The following is a 19848-nucleotide window of genomic DNA, read 5'->3' on the forward strand; positions in this document are numbered from 1 at the left end:
CCCTTCGGGAGGCGGGGTAATTGTGCAGTTTAATGAGGCTGTACTTGTTTGGATGTGTGACTAAATTGTGTATCATCTACATCAGGGGTGGATAATATGTCATTGCAATAGACAGATAGATTGTAAAGGTAGTGTGGGTAAATCCCATGCCATTCAAAAAAAAAAAAAAAAGGTTTAGATTAGGTGTTCATCTCTGATCATTGTTTGACACTTGCTTGATGTTTGGAGAGGACATCCAGTCTGAGCGCTCTTCTAACAGGGTCACCACACACGTGGTTATAGCAAAATTTCAGTGAACTAGTTAGCATTCGAATTCATGTCTACTAAAGAGGGGCAATAAAAATGAGTGGGAGAACTGGACCAAGTAAGAAACCAAAAACCACTGCAGAGTGGGAGGATAGCTTTCTTTCACTGTGTCATGTTTAAAATGCATTTTTCTGATCTATGAATCTATCATTATTATTCCAAAGAAGGGAAATATGGAGAGGCACTTTGAGACCGTAGTAAAAAACTACTACATTGACTTTCCTCCAAAAAGTGTGCCGAGAATAAGAAAGGTGAGGGGACTGAAATCACAGGTAATCAAACAGCAGGACTTTATACTTTTCTAGAAGATTATACAGTTCAAATAGTGTTCCATCATGACTGATAATCATTTGGAAGTCTGCATAAGGCTGGAATCAGCAGGTATCGGACAAAGGAACCCTGGCTGACTCCATTCAGTGCAAATCATGAGAGTAAAGTACTGAGCAGAAAAGTATTGAACTGTTTGTACCATAAGGGTTCATGCAGATATGCAAGTATACTCAGTATATATCTATAAATAATTTATATATTCAGGAATATTTAGTGTAGATATATCATTTTGGCTTGGTCATTTTAAAAGTAGCTCACAGGCTGAAAAAGTGTGGGCACCCCTGATCTATGTTAGTTTATCATTGGTTAGTGCCAATAATGGAATGTTTGAATATGTTAATTTGTTTATTTTTATGATGTTAATTTGTGTATGAACTAAATAATGCACCAATGGGGATCCTAAGTAAGTGAAATAAAAGTAAATAAAATAAATAAACAGATCAATTGAAGACAATATTCCACTGAAAGGTATCTGTTATAGCATCTTTGCATCACAACACATTACTGTCGGGTCATTACTTTAAAAGGTGAAAAAAAAGGAAGGCAGGAAGAAAAAGAAACTGTAATTGTGACAAATGTTGAATCATTTTAATTCCCAGCACTCAGAGAAAACAGACCATTGTTTAAGAAAAGAAAGAGCTTATGTTTAATATTTGTGATGTGCATCCTGCAAGGTGAAAACAAATAAAACAACCCAACAGGGCTAAGATAGATTTAGTTCAGGGTGAAAATTTAATTCCCCAGTTTTCCATCTGTATCCAAAGCTCTCTCAATCCCTCCACATGATTTATTGCCAGTGTTTTCTTGAGTTCTATTGCATTTCTTTTGTCATTTTTTGTGCTCAGTTTTCTCCTCTGCGTATCTGAAAAAAAGTCTCACCTTTTACCATCTGACATGTTCCATATCTGCTGCTCCGCCTATTAGGGTGCTTGTTATTGCTGCAGCTCTTCTGCTGGTGCACTATGACTGTGTTCGCTCAGCCTCTTTATCAACTCATCCTCTCCATTCTTCTTTTTCTCAGTGTCATTTTTCTCCCAGCCCCTATTAACATAACTGGCAGACTTGCTGTAGCTAGACCTGTAATGATAATGGTCAAGGGAATGGCTGTTATCGGGAGCTTTACGTGAGACTGATGGCCTTTTCTGCCAGCAGGGCTAATAACTCACCTGGCTTATCTAAACGTGTGGCGTCTTCTGCCGAACCCACCCACCTACAGCCTCATGCACATGTGCACACACACACTCATAAGAAAGCCTAAAATGCTTTGATCTGAAGGCCTTCGAGCTCTCAGGGTGGTAATCCACTCCCACTGTGCATCCCCACGAGTTCCCATCGCTCTTTAAGCTCCCAAGTGCACTATTGCTGTGATATACACACGAGGCCGTAGCAAAGCTGTTTAGCTGTTTGACGAAGCGGCAATCTGATGCGCCAAGACCATGAGGGATGAGATCCAGGGAAAATGACTACCGTTTTGATTTCTAAAGCCTCCCTACTTCCTATTGCTCACTCAATCGTTTTCCTCAAGCCTCATAATTATCTCTCATCTCTCTTCCTTTCTTTTTTTTTTTTTACTCCTCCCTCCTCCCACATTCAGCCTGGTTTTTACATTTACTGCAATTGAAATCCTTTCATTCAAACACAGCCCTCTACTTTGCCGCTGCTCTCCTCCCCGCTCCTCTCTTCCACGTGTCGGTTTCTCAGCCTACCTATGAAGTCGTTGCTCATTCCCAAGTCGTAGTCCCACACAGAAATCTCCAGGGTTTTCTTTGCCAGCTGGTCCAGGGATACTTCATATGAAAACTCCTGTGCAGGTGGTGAACACAAGAACACATTTATATCAGTGATTCACAGACAGGATACATTAAAGAACTTGAATTCTTAATTCGTTGGATTGGCAGGAGAGATATGCAGATTGATGCTGGTAGCACATTTTCAAAAAATTATGAGTAATTACAAAAAAAGGCTGTATTGAATATTTGCTGAATTGCTGTGCTCATCCAAGCATTAGATACACTGTAAGACATAACTGAAGCTGAGTTGAGAAATGAAATGATTTAAGAAGTATCATTCTAAAGCAAGCAGGAGATAGGTTATACCTCATTGAACTCAGGGTTAAGAGTCTTTTTCTTCACTGAAGTCTTGTACTTGGACTTTTTTCCCATATCAGGTTGTAAGATACTACAAAAGAAAGAAAAAGAGAGCTAAAGAGAACATAAATGCACCAAGACCTTGAACACTCTCCAGGTGGATAACCCATACATCTTACTTAATATGCTGTGTGTGACCCATGAAGACAAAGTGCAGAAAAAGAGACATTGCTAAACTGTAGATGAGGCACAGGGTATCTGTAAATAAAGGGTTGGATAATCAAGAATTTAAAAAGCCATTTAACACACTAACACAGACAGGGCATTAATTATTTGACAGATCACAATGATTAATCTATGAGTTTGTCATCTTTCACTCCCACTGTGACAGTAAAAGACTGAACAGCACAAACAGAGACAGACAGTTTGCAAAATGTCTTCATGAGATAATTGTGACCCAGAAGTGCTTTTTACAAAGGTGGGGACAGCGAAAGAAAAAAGACAGACAGACAGACAGACAGACAGTAGACCACAGCAAGATTGCAATCATGCCAAAGTTGGAGTATATGCTCTAGCGAAGAGGCAACAGAAGGATCGCTAGGAGGCAACGGGAGTCATCATCAGCATAAATTCCAAGTCAAGATGTTCAGGCAGTGAGATATCTTGCTCCTCCAGTCCTCTCCCTGCCAGTGATGAATCCCAGCCTGACAGCTGATGCATAAGATGGGCTTGGGGCTGTCACCGCAGAGCCGGAATCAGAGCGAGTGAAGGATAGAGGGATGGAGGTGGGAAGGAACAGGAGGAGGAGGAATTAAGCAAGGTGGTGGCACACTAAGTCAGTGTGAATTAGCTGTCAGGGCACAAAAAATATCCTTTTTTCAAGCATAGCAAATAAGCAGGGGGACATTAAAGTTGTCTGTGACAGTTATATTGGATTGTAGCAAGTGAAAAATGCAACAAGTAATTCCTTTTGTCCTGTTTCATAACACACATAACCTTCTACAGGAATGACTCGAAGACCAGAGATTGACAAGACACTACATGTGACGCAAATATCGTTAAATTAATATGATTATAATTAAATTAATCTCCCTTTGGTCACAGTGGTTTCAATACTTATTGACAATGACATCTGTGATGACAGATCATTAGAGGACACAGGAAGTAACACGTTTAGGAATGACTACATGATGATTCAGTTAACATTTCCTGACAGTACCGTGCTTATTGGATTAGGCAGAAGGTGTTGAATCCTTTTAGTTGATGGAACCAGACCAAGATCATGAAGAGAGAAACAGGTTGAGATATTACAATGATACATCTCTACTCTATTAAACCACCGACCTATTAAACGAGGCGTATGTAGTTTTTCACATGTTAAAAAGTGACTCGTTGTCAATAGACAAACATTCTCCTGGTGTTTATTGTGTGTGAAAAGGTCATTTTCACCATAAGCTCATGAGTATTTAGTTTCCAAAATACCCAGGGTTTATTTAGCAGTCTGCTGCCTTCATGACAAAAAAAAGGTGGAAGGAGAAGAATAGAAGGAATCAATTGAAAGAAGCGACCAAACAAAGCCTCTATTTGACCAGCAGCATGTGAGAAGGTGAGGCAAAAGCCTAGGGGACATCTCAGTTTGAGCTGCACCAAATCACATTTTACATACAGCTCCGAGGCAACTCTGACAGAGGACTCCAATTTCCAGAATAACAAAACATCATTTGACAGCAACATCCATAATAATGCTGGTGTAAAAAAAACTATCTGTATTGCTGCAGCCCAACTATGCCTGAATTACTGTAGAAAATTCAATGTGAAAAATAATTCTTAACAGGCTGGTCCATGGAGATAGGGGGGATTATCCGCTTTTTGTTAGCTGGTTTCTTGAAAGTTGGGTTGCTCAATGCAAAACATTGTAAACTGAGCATTAATGCATTCAGAAATTGTGTCCAACTGACTTCACCTTGTGTCACGAACGTCAGGTTAACAGTTTTCTTGTCAAATATTTCTGATGATTAGGTTACTGAAATGTTACTCAGCTTTATTACCAATGAGGCATATGTTTGAAGATCATTTTGTTGTCACGCCTTCAAACAACAGGTCAATAACAAATTAAACAATCAAATAAATAAATAAATAAATAATCAAACAGATGGAGGTGGTCTCTTCTCCATCCATAGGGAATGATGGGTCAGTGAACACTTTAATGAAAATCATGTTATGGCCTTCACAGTCAGCGATCTCAACCCAACTAAATACTTAAGGGAGATTTTAGATCGACATGTTAGAACAGGGGAATTCAAGTAAATCTGTAAGAGGTTGAGTCAACCCTCCTTTCCAGCAAATACACACTATATGTAAAACCCTGTGCTCTTGGTTGTTTTTTTTTTGTTTTTTTTTAAAGGAATTACATATTTTTTATTCAGCAACATATAAAATGTTCTCTGTCGTAACATATTACTAGCATGACATAACTAATCTAACATAACATATCTGACTTTTAACATTCTTCATTTGTCCTCCAGGTTTTAAATGACCTTGTATCTTTTGTTTATGACAGCATATTCCGATACGTGTAGGGAAGTACAGGCAATTTGTGTATTTTTTTGCATACGTTTAAAGGTGAGTAATTTAGGATTTAGCGATGAATTTAGCAACACATAATATGAAATTATCACAAATCTTTGGAAGAAAGAGTTCCAACATAATGCCAGAGATGTTAGTGAAGTAATGTGAACTGTATTTAATCACCACCACAGGCCAAGATGTCACTGTGAATGTATGTGATCCCTAGAGGAAGTAGTGACTCACACTGCTGGTCCCCAGTGGGGTTGAAAACTAGCACCAAGGCTGAGTTGAGGATGAGAACCAGCAAGAAACAACTTTCAGAGTCAAAGAAAGGGACAAAGTAATAAAAAATGTAAGCATTGGACACACCTGGACACAGCTCCAAATGAAAGGAATGGAGTTTGATGCTGTTGCAGCAGCATTTGTTCTTCACTGTTGGCTTTGATTATGAAGCTTATGAAGGTAAAAAGATACTATATTAGGTTGTTATGTTTGCTAAGTATATGGTCAATATATGGTTCAGACTAAAATGTGACAGTGACAGTTACTGGCAACACAAACCACACAGAAAATGGAGATGATTTGTGGTTTTACTGTGACTGTTTTGCTTAAAAACAGAGGTAAACTAACAGAGCTATAATGTAAAATATCTATACAATGTAACCAAATATATTATGTAAACTATCAGCTGATGCAGATTAAGACTATAAAACAATCCTGTTATTTTGACTTACTGAGATTTAGTTGAAGGGGAAAATTTTATCACATAATTATATAAATCTGTGAAAACAATGAAAAATGAACAGTGAACTTCACCAGTTTGGGAAGTGATTCAGTAAGAGTCTGTAGAATTGTTGATGGTTTTGGCAGCCATGAGTGTATTCAGGTAAGAGACTTCCCCTTTCTGTTCTTCGTTTGGAGTTAAAATATTACATATAACCCTTTTAAGTCTTAAATTTTCTTTATTTTCATTTTCCAATGTTATATTTTATGGATTGGTTATGAACGTGTTTGAAAAACACATTTTAACAGTCTCTTTCATGACAATATAAGAAAAAGTCCTGTTGTTTTTATTTTGTTTTGTTTTTTTGTAAAAGGCGTTATGGTCCAGATGGAAGCCTCTTGTGCCAGACAGTTGCAAGACTGTAGAATTTAAGCCAAGGCACACTGAAGGTGTTCCGGAGGCATTTGGTGTAATAACACCTTACCCAAACGCTTTCTGCTATTTTTCCTTAATCTGTTTGTTGTTAGTAAACAGTGAACAGTGAATTCTGGTAAAACAGGCTGAGCCCACAATAAAAAAAGCAAAAACAATTAAAACACTGATTAGGTATCATGTCTATCTTTACCTGTTAATGTAATTTGAGTAGCCTACTCGTGGAAGTTTGCTTGATCCCTGATCTTCTAACTTCTTCCTCACTTTGCAGAATCTATATAGAGTGACATGGCATATGCCATACAATTTAGCCACAGATCTGACTGACTTTCTGTGGACCTTTACATCAGTGGATGCACTCTTCAAAATGTTGAAAGACACCCCATCAGTCTTTCTCTTCCGGTATAACAGAATAACCAAGTTATCCTGTTACACTGGGACCTAGGTATGTTAAAACAAAACAAAACAAAAAAACTGAAATTGAAATTTATGTTGGGGTAGGTTGTAACATTTTAGAAAGTGTTACAACCTACCCCAAGCAAGTTTGTTACAACTGTCCCTGAGTGCATTAGTGATGAGCTAGCTTGCTTTACAGCTAGAAGCTAAAACATTGCCACAAATAACCTGAATGAAAGATAGGTAAACAGACACATAATCAACATGACATACATTTAATGAGTCCAAATGCAAAGCAAGCTACATAATCACAAAAGTAATTTGAGCAAAAAAAAAAAAAAAAAAAAAAAAAAGACTTTCTTACCACAAAATTATGTTTTCCCTCACGTATTTTGATGTTTCTGCCTCAAGGCACAACAACTCCCCATGTGGACTAATGAATAAACTGAGCATGTGCAGAGTGAATCAGGTGAGCCCTAACGTGTTCCTGATTGGAGCATTTGCAAGTGTTTCAACTGACCGGTGTTACAACTGTCCCCAGTCTCCCCTACAATGCTTTAATCACATGACAACTTCTCAATGCTCTGTTATCAAAGTTATTTGATACCTAAATTCCTCCAAAACAGTAACATTAGTTGAGAGACACAGAAAAACCACAAGAATCAATGTCAGTGAAAGAAAGAAGACAACAATACAGATATGACAGAGACAGAGTAAATGTTTAAAAAGGGCCCAAACTAAAGAAGTTACAAGATAAGATGCCAGCAGTTTTTTAAGTGATAAAAAAAGATGTGTGATGACTGGAGAAACAAACTAAAAATATCTGTGCTGCAAAAAGCGGTCATGGTTTTCATTTCACACAATTGTTGAGGAAAAAGAGAGAAAGATAGAGAACAAAACTGTGAAGCACGGTATGGTCCTCAGTCAGCAGGAAATATTTGACAATTTAGCACTTTTTCACCCGTCACATGTCACGTTTTGACAGAATGATCCCCCCCCCTCCCCTTTTTTTAGTTTGGTAACGCATGAAGAGCAGAGGAGAAGAATATGGTGCCTCTTTGAAAGATGGAAACTCATTTAGTTTTTAAAATACCAATTTGTTCTTCTAAATGGAAGACAAATTAGTTAGATAATTCTGACCTCGTGTCACTTGGGTGACTTCTAAAGCCTGACTGTGAATCACATAGAAAAGACAAATTCGAAAAGCCTTCTGGACAAACAGAGACACAAAGCACGGATAAAGAGAGACTGCATCAAGATCAGCTTTAGTTACATTTACACCAAAAGAATCAGTGGTGTTAAAGCTGCAGGATATCACCGCTCTAATGGTGAAATGAGTCAGAAAGCCTTCTAAGGACATTAAAATCTTATGTTGTCTTTATTGTCCTGTTTGCACTAGGGATGTAAATCACCTTTGCACCTTTGTGAACTTCACATAACTTCTTAAAACTCAGCAAAAATAACAATGCACTGCTTAGTGGAACACACAAAGGGATGTATTACAATAGAAGTATAATCTATAGACCAGTGAGCCAATGAAACAAGGTAAACAAAACTTAATTTGACAGATACACTGAGTGCCTGGTATGAAAACACAGAGAAGAACAAAAGGAAACACTGGCAGACAGACAATAAACAATGTGAATTAAAGTGCCAGAAATGTGAATCAGAGCTGCAGTTTATACAAAACATAGAAACTAAGAGTCTTTAAAAGAGAAAGAGCCTTTGCATGAGATAGACACTGAGCAAAGGCAGCAAAACAGAAGTGAATAAATAAACTTAAAGGAGATACTAGAAAAAAACAGAGGAGGTGGTCCCATGTTGCAACATTAAAGTGTTTATTCTATCCCCATGTCTCACCTCTCCAATGAATTCATTATGTTGGGATGTGTCTGTTTCATCTACAGAAGCCTCAAACAGGAGTATAAACATGTAGGATGCAGCAGCGGTGGAGAGTTGGAGGAGGGAGTTGTTTTGCATGTGGGGGATTCTGGCATTAAAATATCTTACCAAATAAATAAATAAGTAAGTAAATAAATAAATAAATAAGAACAAGCAGGTCTGCCTTATTGCATGATTCAATTCTTGAACAGCAGCGAGCCAATAACAGAAGAACGGGGTGAATGCTGACTGAAATAGTCAACCAGTGGCAGGCTTATTCCAACCCATTACTTCCTGTGAGTCAGACTCAACTCTGCCAAATATATATAAAAATATGTCTGAACAGTCAATCAGCTCCTCCAGTGCTTCCATATGGCAACCCAGGGCCTCTGGCGTGAATTGAAAAGTTTGTTTTTGTTGGCAGTTTTTATTTCAAAGCAATTAGTGTTGTGACTTAATTAAAAGAGGTTAAATAAATCAGTAACTTGAGATTGAATTCAACTTACAATTCACATCCATGACTCATACAGTCAATGCAGTAAAGAAAAGACTTCAATAAAATGTATAGAGTTTACTTTATGATGAAATGGGAGCTCTCACTATGCTGACAGGAATGCTTCCAGTGAATCATTTCCAGTGAGGAATATACAGTAGTGTTGAGGGATGATATGCTGAGGTCACGGTGAAGTTCACCTGTGGCCAAAAACATGTTCTGTGAGGTTACAGCGACCTTGAACTTTGACCTCTGATCACCAAAATCTCAAAAGTTCATGTGTCCAAAGTTCTGAAAACCCTTATTTACAGAGGGTATTATGAACGATTGTGACCTATAATGAACGCTTGGACATGGTATTTGTCAATACATGGATTAGCATATTCAAAGACAAAGAAAACCATCCAGACCTTCATTCATGCACCTGTTAAAAAATACAACAGGTTGAACCCTTCCACATCATAGTAATAAATAAAGGTAAAGCCACTGCACTATATGTTCCATATACACAATAGTCAACATACACACATAGTATATCTTTCTTGGTACATTGTTCAGGGTGTGAATACATGTCACTTCATGACATGGCCTCTTTGCTATCTTGGGACATGTAACCTTGGTAACCGGCTCATCTCTACCAGCAACTGCGCAATAATATGGACTGTATATCTATAATGCATCTGCAACATTATTCCCCTTACTGATCACTTTATAACACTACAAACTGTACTGGCATCTGTGTAATACTACTGACTACTACTGCGCTCAGATTTCTGCCGATGGCCATTTGTTGATGCTGTTGTCACTACTGCATTGAATTGTGGGATATTTATGCTGCTGGAGTGTCCGGTATTTGCATCCTGTAATATGTGATATGATTAGTTTCATCATACAGTTTCAGACATACTAAAAAATACAGAAATTTACTGTTTCAGCCTCCTAATTAATCATGTTACTATTGAAATTATGAACATTGCCGAAGTGTTTGTGTCAAAATTATGTCGTGCCATTCTTAAGAACGACTGCATCAGATAACTGGATGGATAGGACAGACAGGTGGCCGGATGATAACCCAAAAGCAGAGGCAGAACAATAAATAAAAGTATAAAGTACAGGGTCTCTGCAATAAAAGGTTATACCTTATAAAAGGTGCAAAAAGATGTAGTCCATTCATGTACATGGATTGCTCTGTAAATGCTGCTAATTGTGCAGAGTGACGCTGATGGAGCACCAGCACGCTTCGCATGTGACATGAGTCATGCCATTCCTCCAGCAAATGGATGACAAGAAAGAAGAGGAAGAAAGAATGACAGCAAATAGGAGAACCACTGCTATTCTTTTAAAAGGAAACTGAGCGCATATAATGCAGTTTATGAATGAGCTCATAACAGCATTTGTGTAAATCAAAAGCAATAAGATATCTAGCCTGGAGCATTTCTCCATTGGAAAACATGAATTAATCATCATCATAAATTAAAAGCATCATAGCTACAATGTAATATGACATAATATTTATCAATATTACCTAACAAAGCTTAACATCATTAAACACATGACTCTGTGTTGCAGAAACGGAGAAAGGAGCAGCAGCCGGTCCCTCATCTTTAACACACAATGACTGCTTGGTGGTTTCACACGAGCAGCCTCATGAATGATGAGGAGCTGTGTGCCTGCTGAAGTGGACAGTGGTTTCCAGAGACTGTTAATAATTTACTTCATGGCTGTTTCTCCCACCAAACACTAATTTGTCTTAGAAGAAGCACATATAAGAGAAAAGCGATTTGCTTAAATCAGGTGATGAGATTTTCTACTCTGCTTCTTACAGGCAGAAACAAATTAAAATTCCTTGTACCAACTCATTTGAATATGTTGTGTGCCATTTAATGTGAGTTCTTTGCCTGCGGGGTGTTATTAAAATGCACCAGAAAAAGAAATGGTCAGAATTTGAAGAAGTGGCACTACACTACAAGTAATTTTAACATTGTCTCCAAAACATTGTACATCAAAATGGACCAATAAAGAACAAGGCGCCAGAGGCACAAATCAATATCTTGGAGAGATGAAAATAGATCCATGTGTGTTTTTGGAGAGAAAAAGTTGTCTTTACTTTCTTTCTTTCTCTTTTGTTGAAGGCATAAGCTTCCGGTTTAATTTTACTTTCCCTACAGCAGTTTATAATATCTTAAAATCCTAAATCTGTAGCTGATCATTAAAAAAAATTCACTCCTGTTTAAAAGACCATCACATAGAAATGTTACTCACTTCATAATCCCTAGTGACCTTCTCTTTTAGTGCATTTTATACTTCAAATATAACAAAAACTTAGTGGACCACCCTTTCTTCTCTTTTCCTTTTCATTCATGTTCATTACTTGAACCAGAATATGTAGACCTACACTAAGCACACAATATTCAGCTACTTTTACTGTCATCCTCTGATCATAACGTTGATCAAAAACCACTGGGGTCAGCATTAAATAAATGGGATCAAAAGGGCCCAGTGAACCCCAATTACATAGTCTCGATAACAATTTAACACTGCTCAAAACAAGAAAAGCTGCTTTACAATGCCTTTTTGAAGCAGTTAATGGGAAACCTTTTCTGCATCCACCTTCACCGCCTACCACTGCTGGGGGCGTCTACAGGTTAAGTACAGCCTGCAGATCAGAGGATGGGTCAGCTGTGTGGGTTTTCTGTCAACAGCAAAGGCCATTTGGGCAGCTTTGTCCTAGATTGCCTTTTTGTAATGGGCAAGGATTTACAACAGGAAATGGGTGGAAAATCTGATACTATATGAGCAAAAATAGGGCTTTTCTGCATCAATATTTATTAGGGTATTGTTGCTTGAAAACTCCCATGTGTTGAATCTTTGAAGTGTTCAGTTTTCCCTCCTTTGTGGGTTTTACTGGGGGTGTCAACATCTCTGTAGGATTTCTTTTCTGCTAGAGCACAGAGTTCTTTTAGCTTGGCATTAGATACAGCTGAATCAAAGAGGATAACTTTACCTTGCACCTTGCAGCACTTTTCCACTGCACGGTGCCTGCCCAAGAAGACTCTGCTCGCTCTTGGTATTTGGTGCTTGATTTGTTTTCCAATGCTGATAGTATGCATGCATTAACTGCAAGAGAATGGGACATGCCGCCCCAGTGGCTACTTATGGTACTGCAGCAAAAAATCACTGACATAAGAATATAGAACACAGTGATGAAAGAGACGTCTGTAAAGAGAATTCTAATAGGACACCTATAGGTTCAAGAAGGGCTGAATGTTGTTTTTTTTACTGGCTGCTTTTATTTAACGGATGCTTTTTTTTTTTTTCCAATTTAATGGATGCTTGTACAGGTCAAACTTTCTGAATTCCTAAAAAGATTCCCCACTCAAAAGACAGAAAGCTTTTTGATGTGTGCACTAGTGAGCAACTTTCTACTGGAAAGTACAGGCACCACTGTTGGGTCAGAAATGGGAAGCTTAGGTTACATGACTCCAGACTTGCTGAAACCAAAATACAGGACAAACCCCCTGTGATGTCTCCAATTGGTGAAATGCAAGTGGGCTCTACTACATATTAATGCTTATTGTAATTAAGTATTGTAAACTTCATGACAGAATCATTTAACAGTCTTGTAAATGTTTTTTCAGAGAGAAATTTACATTTTATACAACAAACAAGACCCATGAAATTCCGACTCAGCTGCCAAGCAGTTAGTGAGGCGAAAACGGCATCGGTGAGGATCTATCAGACCAGCCCCCCAGTAGACATTCAAGTTACTGCAGATTTTGATAGCTCTGGTTGCTGCTTGGACTTAACAAGTCGTAAAGAATCACCACAATCATCAGTTTATCACAAACACACAATTCTAAATCGCTCCACAAATGTTATCAAATATAATGCAGTAAAAAATATACATAAGTAAATATCTGCCTTTGAAATGTAATTGAATAAGAGTATAAAGCTAGATAAAATAAAGGAAATACTCAAAGTGTAAAGTCCTCAAAGTAACCACTGAAAATAGTTAATTACATCCCACCACAGACACTTATTTAACTAATTTAAGCTGCTTATCTGGTTTATTTAATTACTTTTCATGGAATATAGATCATCAGAAGTTTGTCTCATCACTTGCTTGACTTGAAAAATTACTTACGTTGCTTGCTTGATTGACTGATTTCTTTGATTTTTGCAGAAACTTAGGGATTGTTTGAGACTTCAAGGTAAAGTTTGTTCCTGAACTTCCTATAAATTTGGAGTCTATTAATTTTTTTTAACTTACTTTTACTCCCTGCATTTTAACACAAACATCTGTACCTTCCTCTTCTTACATTATCAAGACAGGTTTGTTACTTAAGTTTAATGATTTGAGGGAAACATCAAAAATCAATTTCAACATAAATGGACAGGACAATAACACTAGGCTATTTTAAAATGACCCATTTTTTGGTCCCATTTAAGCACAATGATGACACAGTGGTAATGGTGACTTTCTCTGACCAGTCTTCGGTGCTTTCATTTCACCTTTTGGTTATTGCCTCAGCCCACTTGGCAGTTTGACGGATGTGATACCAAAAAAGTACAAGGTAACCTACAATTCACAACTTTTGCCTGATGGAAAACCAAAAAAAGTGGGTAGAGTCGAGTCAAGTTGACCAAGAGGTTGTATCTGTCCTTGTGTTGACCATCAGCTCTCAACTTTGGTCCAAAATGTGCTATTGTTGCACAGAATTATAACAAACACTGCATTTGGTAGAGGACAGCATCACCTCTGAACATTACTTTGAGATCCAGCGTATAATCCAGAGTTCCATATGTGCATAATTTGTTAAATATGTTAGTTTGTGAATATCTGTCGTGACTTACATTTTGACGAAGGGGTCAGAATAACCGTTGGAGTCCATGGCAGCCAGATGGGCACAACGTATGATCCCAACCAGCAGGCAGCCCTTCTCGGTGTTATAGCACAGCGACACCAGGATGCGACCACGCTGGGGACAGAGAAAACACCGGTGTCAGACACAGCACCTGTTTCCACCATGACATTTCCCCCTTCAGTGTAAGAAACACTGAAGAACCTGGCATTAGTTTTTATTTAAATCTGAAAGCATAGTGGAAAGAAACATTAACCAATCAAATTAATTAATGAGTGCAAAAGAGAGCCCCTTCTGGTTGTGTTCCATGGCCAGAGACAAGTAATTTAAAAAAAAAAAAATTATGCCACCATTTACGCAAATGATGTTTACTGGTTTAAAAGATATTTTACAAGTCAAGAAAATTGCAGTTTGTCATAAAACTGTTGAAGTATCAGACTGAAAATACGCAATTACACTGTTGCTGTTGTACAAGTTGGAATAATTTTGTTTTCAGACACATTCCTCTTTTTATTCCTATTTTTACAAATCAATCATCACCTTTTACCAGGTACAGATTACACACTGAGCCACATTTACACTTTATTCATGAGAAGGGGTAAAAATATTTTATTCATACCATGTGGGCAACAGTGTAAAAAGACTAAGGATCCACAAGTCATTGTAACTGTCATTTTACAGAATCTGTATGGAGTTTCTGAAGATGTCTCAGCAGCTTCAGAAAGATCCGATTATAATGATTTTTCACCTGACTTTCACCAAAAGATTCCGCGCTTTATTATTCCCTGTATAGAAATTCAGTCTCTGCATTTTATCCATCTCACTACACGCAGCACCTAGCATTAGCATTTAGAATCTTCGAAGCAGTGAGCTGCCATAGAAGGCACTAGGAGACCAACTCCAGATCTTCATCAGTGCTGTGGGTTAGGGTTAGGGATAGGGTTTGGGTTAAGTCAAGGGTGCTGACAGGAGAATTAACCTATATGTACCTGGTTTTAATGGTGGTAACATCTGGTGATATATCATGGTGGTATATCATGTGTAATAACTTGAGATACAGTGCACTGAGCTGTTTCACACAAAATTAGATGTTCCTTCACAATATTTAGCACAATAACTGACATTTCTGACTAATAAAATAATCTTTTAAATCAACATGCATCATATGTCTTAGGCCCCATCCAGACGAAGGCGGTCTCGGTCATATCCGAAAAAGTTTTCTATCGGATAAGCCTTTCATCCACACGAAACCGGTGTTTTCAGTCACTGAAACCACAACTTTTGGAAACCGGATCCTAGAGTGCATAACTCTGAATCGCCTGTTTTGCGTCTTCATCTGTACGACCAAACCACAACTTTTCTAACATGATGATTTCATAGCCCCGCCTCCTAAACTTTCACCATGGAAGCACGATGCCATTTCACAACAACAACAATGGCGGACTACACAGTAGCGCCCATGCTACAACAGCTGTTAAGCTTATTGGAAATACTGAATCAAAGCTTCAGCTACTTTTTCGTTACAATGAGCAACAAACAACCATAGCTGACAATATTCACTACATGCTCTTGGATCTACCATGGAGAGGGGCAACCTGAAGGAAATATTGGATGAGACCCGTCAGAACCAAGTAAGCTTTATGCAAATGCTCCATGTCTTCTTCTCTGTTTTTTCCGAGAGCATTATAACGCCACATACAGGCCTGGCATTTGTACTACATCGTTTTCAGTGGTTTTGTGTGGACGCAGATATTTCCTGAAATGACTCCGTGTTTATGGAGCAATTCTTTGAAAATGACAATGAAAAAGATCGGATGGTTTCTGTGGACATGGCCTAAATAGTGTCACAATTCAAAAGGGGTCAAAAGATTATTTGTGTCTCATCATTATCAACCTTTCAGATTTGTTCTGAAATCAGGTCCTAGAAAGGGACTGGGCTTTGGCTCCCTATGAAGTACCTAGCAGCATTCCTCATGACTTGGTATAAGTGTATGAATTGGTAAAAGCAGGATTGAAATTAAAGCTGGTAATTAAATGCCTTATCTGAGACTCTTAATCTTCAGGCTGTACCATGAACCATAAACTAATCAGAGGCCTAAAGCTATTAGCCTCTGTCTCCAAAATCGTGAAGAGATAGCCTATGAGATAACTACCAACAGAGCAGAAAAACATTATACTGACAGCACTGGTGTAATAAACTGACAGACTGCTGCTATATTGTGCAAGTGAGTAGCCTCATTTCACACTCGTGTACTGATTAAAAACGCCTAATTACATTTTCTTTGTCTTTTTTAATGGTAAAAAAATAAATAAAAATCAGACGTTAAAATAAAACTGCTGGGAGATAAGAAAATGCATTGGGTGTAGAGGTAATAGGAAATTACACTGAGCCATGTTTTGATCGAAAATGGCAATAATAAGAATGTCGATGAAAGGACTGATAATGGTTTTACCTCCTCCTCTGCCACGAGCGCTCCCTGCTCGACTGTTTGATTGTTACTTTCCTTATTCTGAAATCAGACAAGGAGAGAGAGAGAGACATCATGGTTATAGCCTACAGAGCCTCCAGGTGAGTATCTATTACACAATATAATGCAGCATGTGAAATTGATGCCCGATTGCCTTCAGGCAGATATCCACAATGGAAATGGGACACATCTTGATATATAGTATATGTCCACAGGAATCCATCAGGTATGTATGTGAGCAAGACCACTCATGTCCAATGAGCCTACCTGTGCAATTCTCTCCAGGCCCATATTGTAGCGTTTGTTCTCGCCCTCCTTCAGTTTCTTCAGAGCTACTCTCACCTCTCCGATGAATTCATTTCGCCCAAGCCTATCCATGTCACATACACACAGCCTCCATACAGGAATAGAAGTTTACACACACACACACACACATGCATGCACGCACGCACGCACGCACGCACAAAAAGACGCAAGTGAGTCATCAGAAAGTTACAAATGAACCCTGCCATTGCTTATTACTGTGAACCAAGTGTTAGACTGTGCCAAATATAGCCAAAACACATCTGAACAATCAATCAGCTCCTCCAGCACCTCCATCTGTAACGCAGAATGAGTTCTCTGAGATTTCAACCGAACACTCGTGAATAACGAGTTGTCGTCTGCTGAAGTGGACAAGGGTTTCCAGAGGTTTTTAATAATTCACTTTATGGCTGTTTCTCCCTCAGATGCTAATTAGTCTCTGAAGAAACATGTACATGAGAGAGGAGATCAGGAGGTTCTCTCTTCTGTATTTCACTGCACAGAACTGAAAGACTGTTTTTATATTGCATGCAAGTGAAACAAATTAAAAGGCCTTTGTGAAGTCATTTGCATATGGTGTGTGTCATGTTAAAAGAGGACTTCCTGGTCCTCAGGGTGTTATTTGGTGTGACGATGTACTACTAAATGTTCTGCTGCATTAATCAGAGTGGTGATTGATACAATATCCTGATTCAACACCTATTACATGTCTATCTGCCCATCCAGACATTTGTTTTTTTCATACCTGCATGAAGTGCATGACACTAGACGGTGACACATCATAAATTCCCATAAGGTAAATTTGTGATTAGTGATAATGGTATAATACATAACATTGCTTTAAGAGGAAGTAGTGCCAGAGTTGTTACCTTTCTGAATAAGGAGGCTATAAAAACTAAATGACTCATGTGACAAATGTATGGAAATAATATATGGAAAATGGGCACATGTTCAAATACATTTGATATTTGACATTTAATCATCTTGGTATAAAATAATTAATTAATTCAAAAACTGGGAGTTGTTGAGCTTAAGGCTGTTACTGAAAATGGAAAGATTGATTAAACCATTTCTACTCATTACAATGAGAAAAATCATGGTTCGGGTGCTTCCTTCAATTTAATAACCATTGAAGGAATGCAATGAATCCATGAGGGGGTCATCAGAGTAGCCAGCACTTAAGAAAGCATTTGGATTTATGAAGTGAACACAACTGAACCCTGTGGATTTAATGAATCACATAATTCAGGTTCATTTTTATGGTATGAAGACATCAAACCATTGCTAAAATTGACCCTCAGGGAAGGATGGACAACTAGGTCCCCTGACTTTTCATTTAACGGTGTGGAAGGAGAACTGGAACATCTGGGTTTGTTTCTTTCTCAGTCAGTTGTATATGGTAGTTCATTTCCTTGTGTGAAAACTGGACCTTTTTTCCTAACTGTATAACATTAACATGGTATGACATTTGATGCATGTTTCTTACAAATGTAATTTTATATATTGTTTTTTCATCATCTCTACAGATTTTATTGTAATCTTTTTACAGTGCTGAACTTGTACTTGTAGAGCAGGAGTCATCAACTACAATTGTACAAGGACCAGAATGTTTCTCAGCAGACACTGTGTTTCTCAGCAGACATATAATAAAATAAAATTAATTATGGAATCCTAAGTAATATATTATTATTAGATATATTAATTTTCCTTCCAAATTTATGTTATTTTTAAGCCTTTGACAGTGTTAACAGACTTGTGCTACCTGTACTGCAGCAAGTCACTGGGGGCGCTCGTGATATTTTAGGCTTCTTATTTGTGTCGCAGTCACATCATCACTGTCACATGCATTGCCGCAAGTTGTAAAGAGCGCTAGCAATCAAACTAATTCTGAGCTATAAAAAAATGGCACTCTCAAAGAGCCTTAAGCAGAAAATTGATGCAGAAAGCCGCAGCTTTAATGAAGAATGTAATTAATGAGATCAAAGAAGTCAGATACCTGTCACTGGCTATTGATGAGTCCACTGACAATACTGATATTTCCCAAATGTACATTTTTGTCAGATATTTTGATGGCAGAGATTTCAAAGAGGAGCTGCTGGCCCTGATTCCACTGGAGGGCACTACCACTGGCACTATTATCTTTGGTAAGTTGGAGGAGCTATTTTAAAGGCATGGACTGTCATTTGAAAAAGTCAACCTGGTTGTCACAGACGGAGCTCCTGCCATGGTTGGAAGAAACAGGGGACTAGTGAGCAGAATTAAGACTGTCGCTCCCAGCATTAACACATTCCACTGTCATCATTCACCAAAGTGTGCTATGCGCAAAATTAAGTGGTGATCTTAATGAGGTTATGGACAAAACAATTAAAATAATTAACTTCTTAAGGGGGAATTCAAGCACACAGCACCATTTGTTCCGAAAATTATGCGCATGAATCTGAAGCCTCTCATGATGACCTCTTACTCCATAATGATGTGCGCTGGCTCAGTAAGGGCAAAGCATTGAAGCATTTTGTTGATCTCACGGATCCAGTTGTGGATTTTTTAATGCAAAGTCCATCAAAAGCTGACCACCTGTACATTATGCAAGACAGGGAACACATTTGCAATGTTGCATTTTTAACGGACACATTTTCCCATTTGAATGCAGTAAATCCACAACTACAGGAGAAAGAAAAAAACCTGGTGGATATGGTGGAAAACCCTACGCCTTTGGTGACAAATTTGATCTCTCCCATGGAGATTTGGTATAGGGGAGGCTGCTACACTTTAGCACACTTAAGACAGTGGGTGAAAGCATGGTCACAGAGAAGATGAAGATATTTATCACACAGCTGAGGGAGAATTTCTCTGCCACGTTTGATGACTTTGCCATTTCCAGGGATGTCATTGTATTCGTGCGTGATCCGTTCACTAACAGCCCAGGTGTAGAATTCTCCACTAATGTGAGGAAGGTGATGCTGGAGGATAAGGCGGCTATTCAAAGAGAACTCATTGG

The 19848-nt window shown here is 38.3% G+C and overlaps 1 protein-coding gene across 1 annotated transcript in view; it reads right to left on the reverse strand.

Annotated features, from left to right (window-relative positions):
• Positions 1–19848, reverse strand: part of doc2g (double C2-like domains, gamma) — a 43798-nt gene that overhangs the window by 9256 nt on the left and 14694 nt on the right. The window contains exons 6-10 of the mRNA XM_030142853.1: positions 16815–16941; positions 16533–16589; positions 14072–14196; positions 2733–2814; positions 2343–2439 (exon numbers count right to left, since the gene is read on the reverse strand). Of these exons, the coding sequence (XP_029998713.1) occupies positions 2343–2439; positions 2733–2814; positions 14072–14196; positions 16533–16589; positions 16815–16941 (488 nt within the window). The remainder of the gene's footprint in view (positions 1–2342; positions 2440–2732; positions 2815–14071; positions 14197–16532; positions 16590–16814; positions 16942–19848) is intronic.

The sequence above is a fragment of the Sphaeramia orbicularis genome, chromosome 1, assembly GCF_902148855.1.
Source record: "Sphaeramia orbicularis chromosome 1, fSphaOr1.1, whole genome shotgun sequence".
In the NCBI taxonomy this organism is placed as follows: Eukaryota; Metazoa; Chordata; class Actinopteri; order Kurtiformes; family Apogonidae; genus Sphaeramia; species Sphaeramia orbicularis.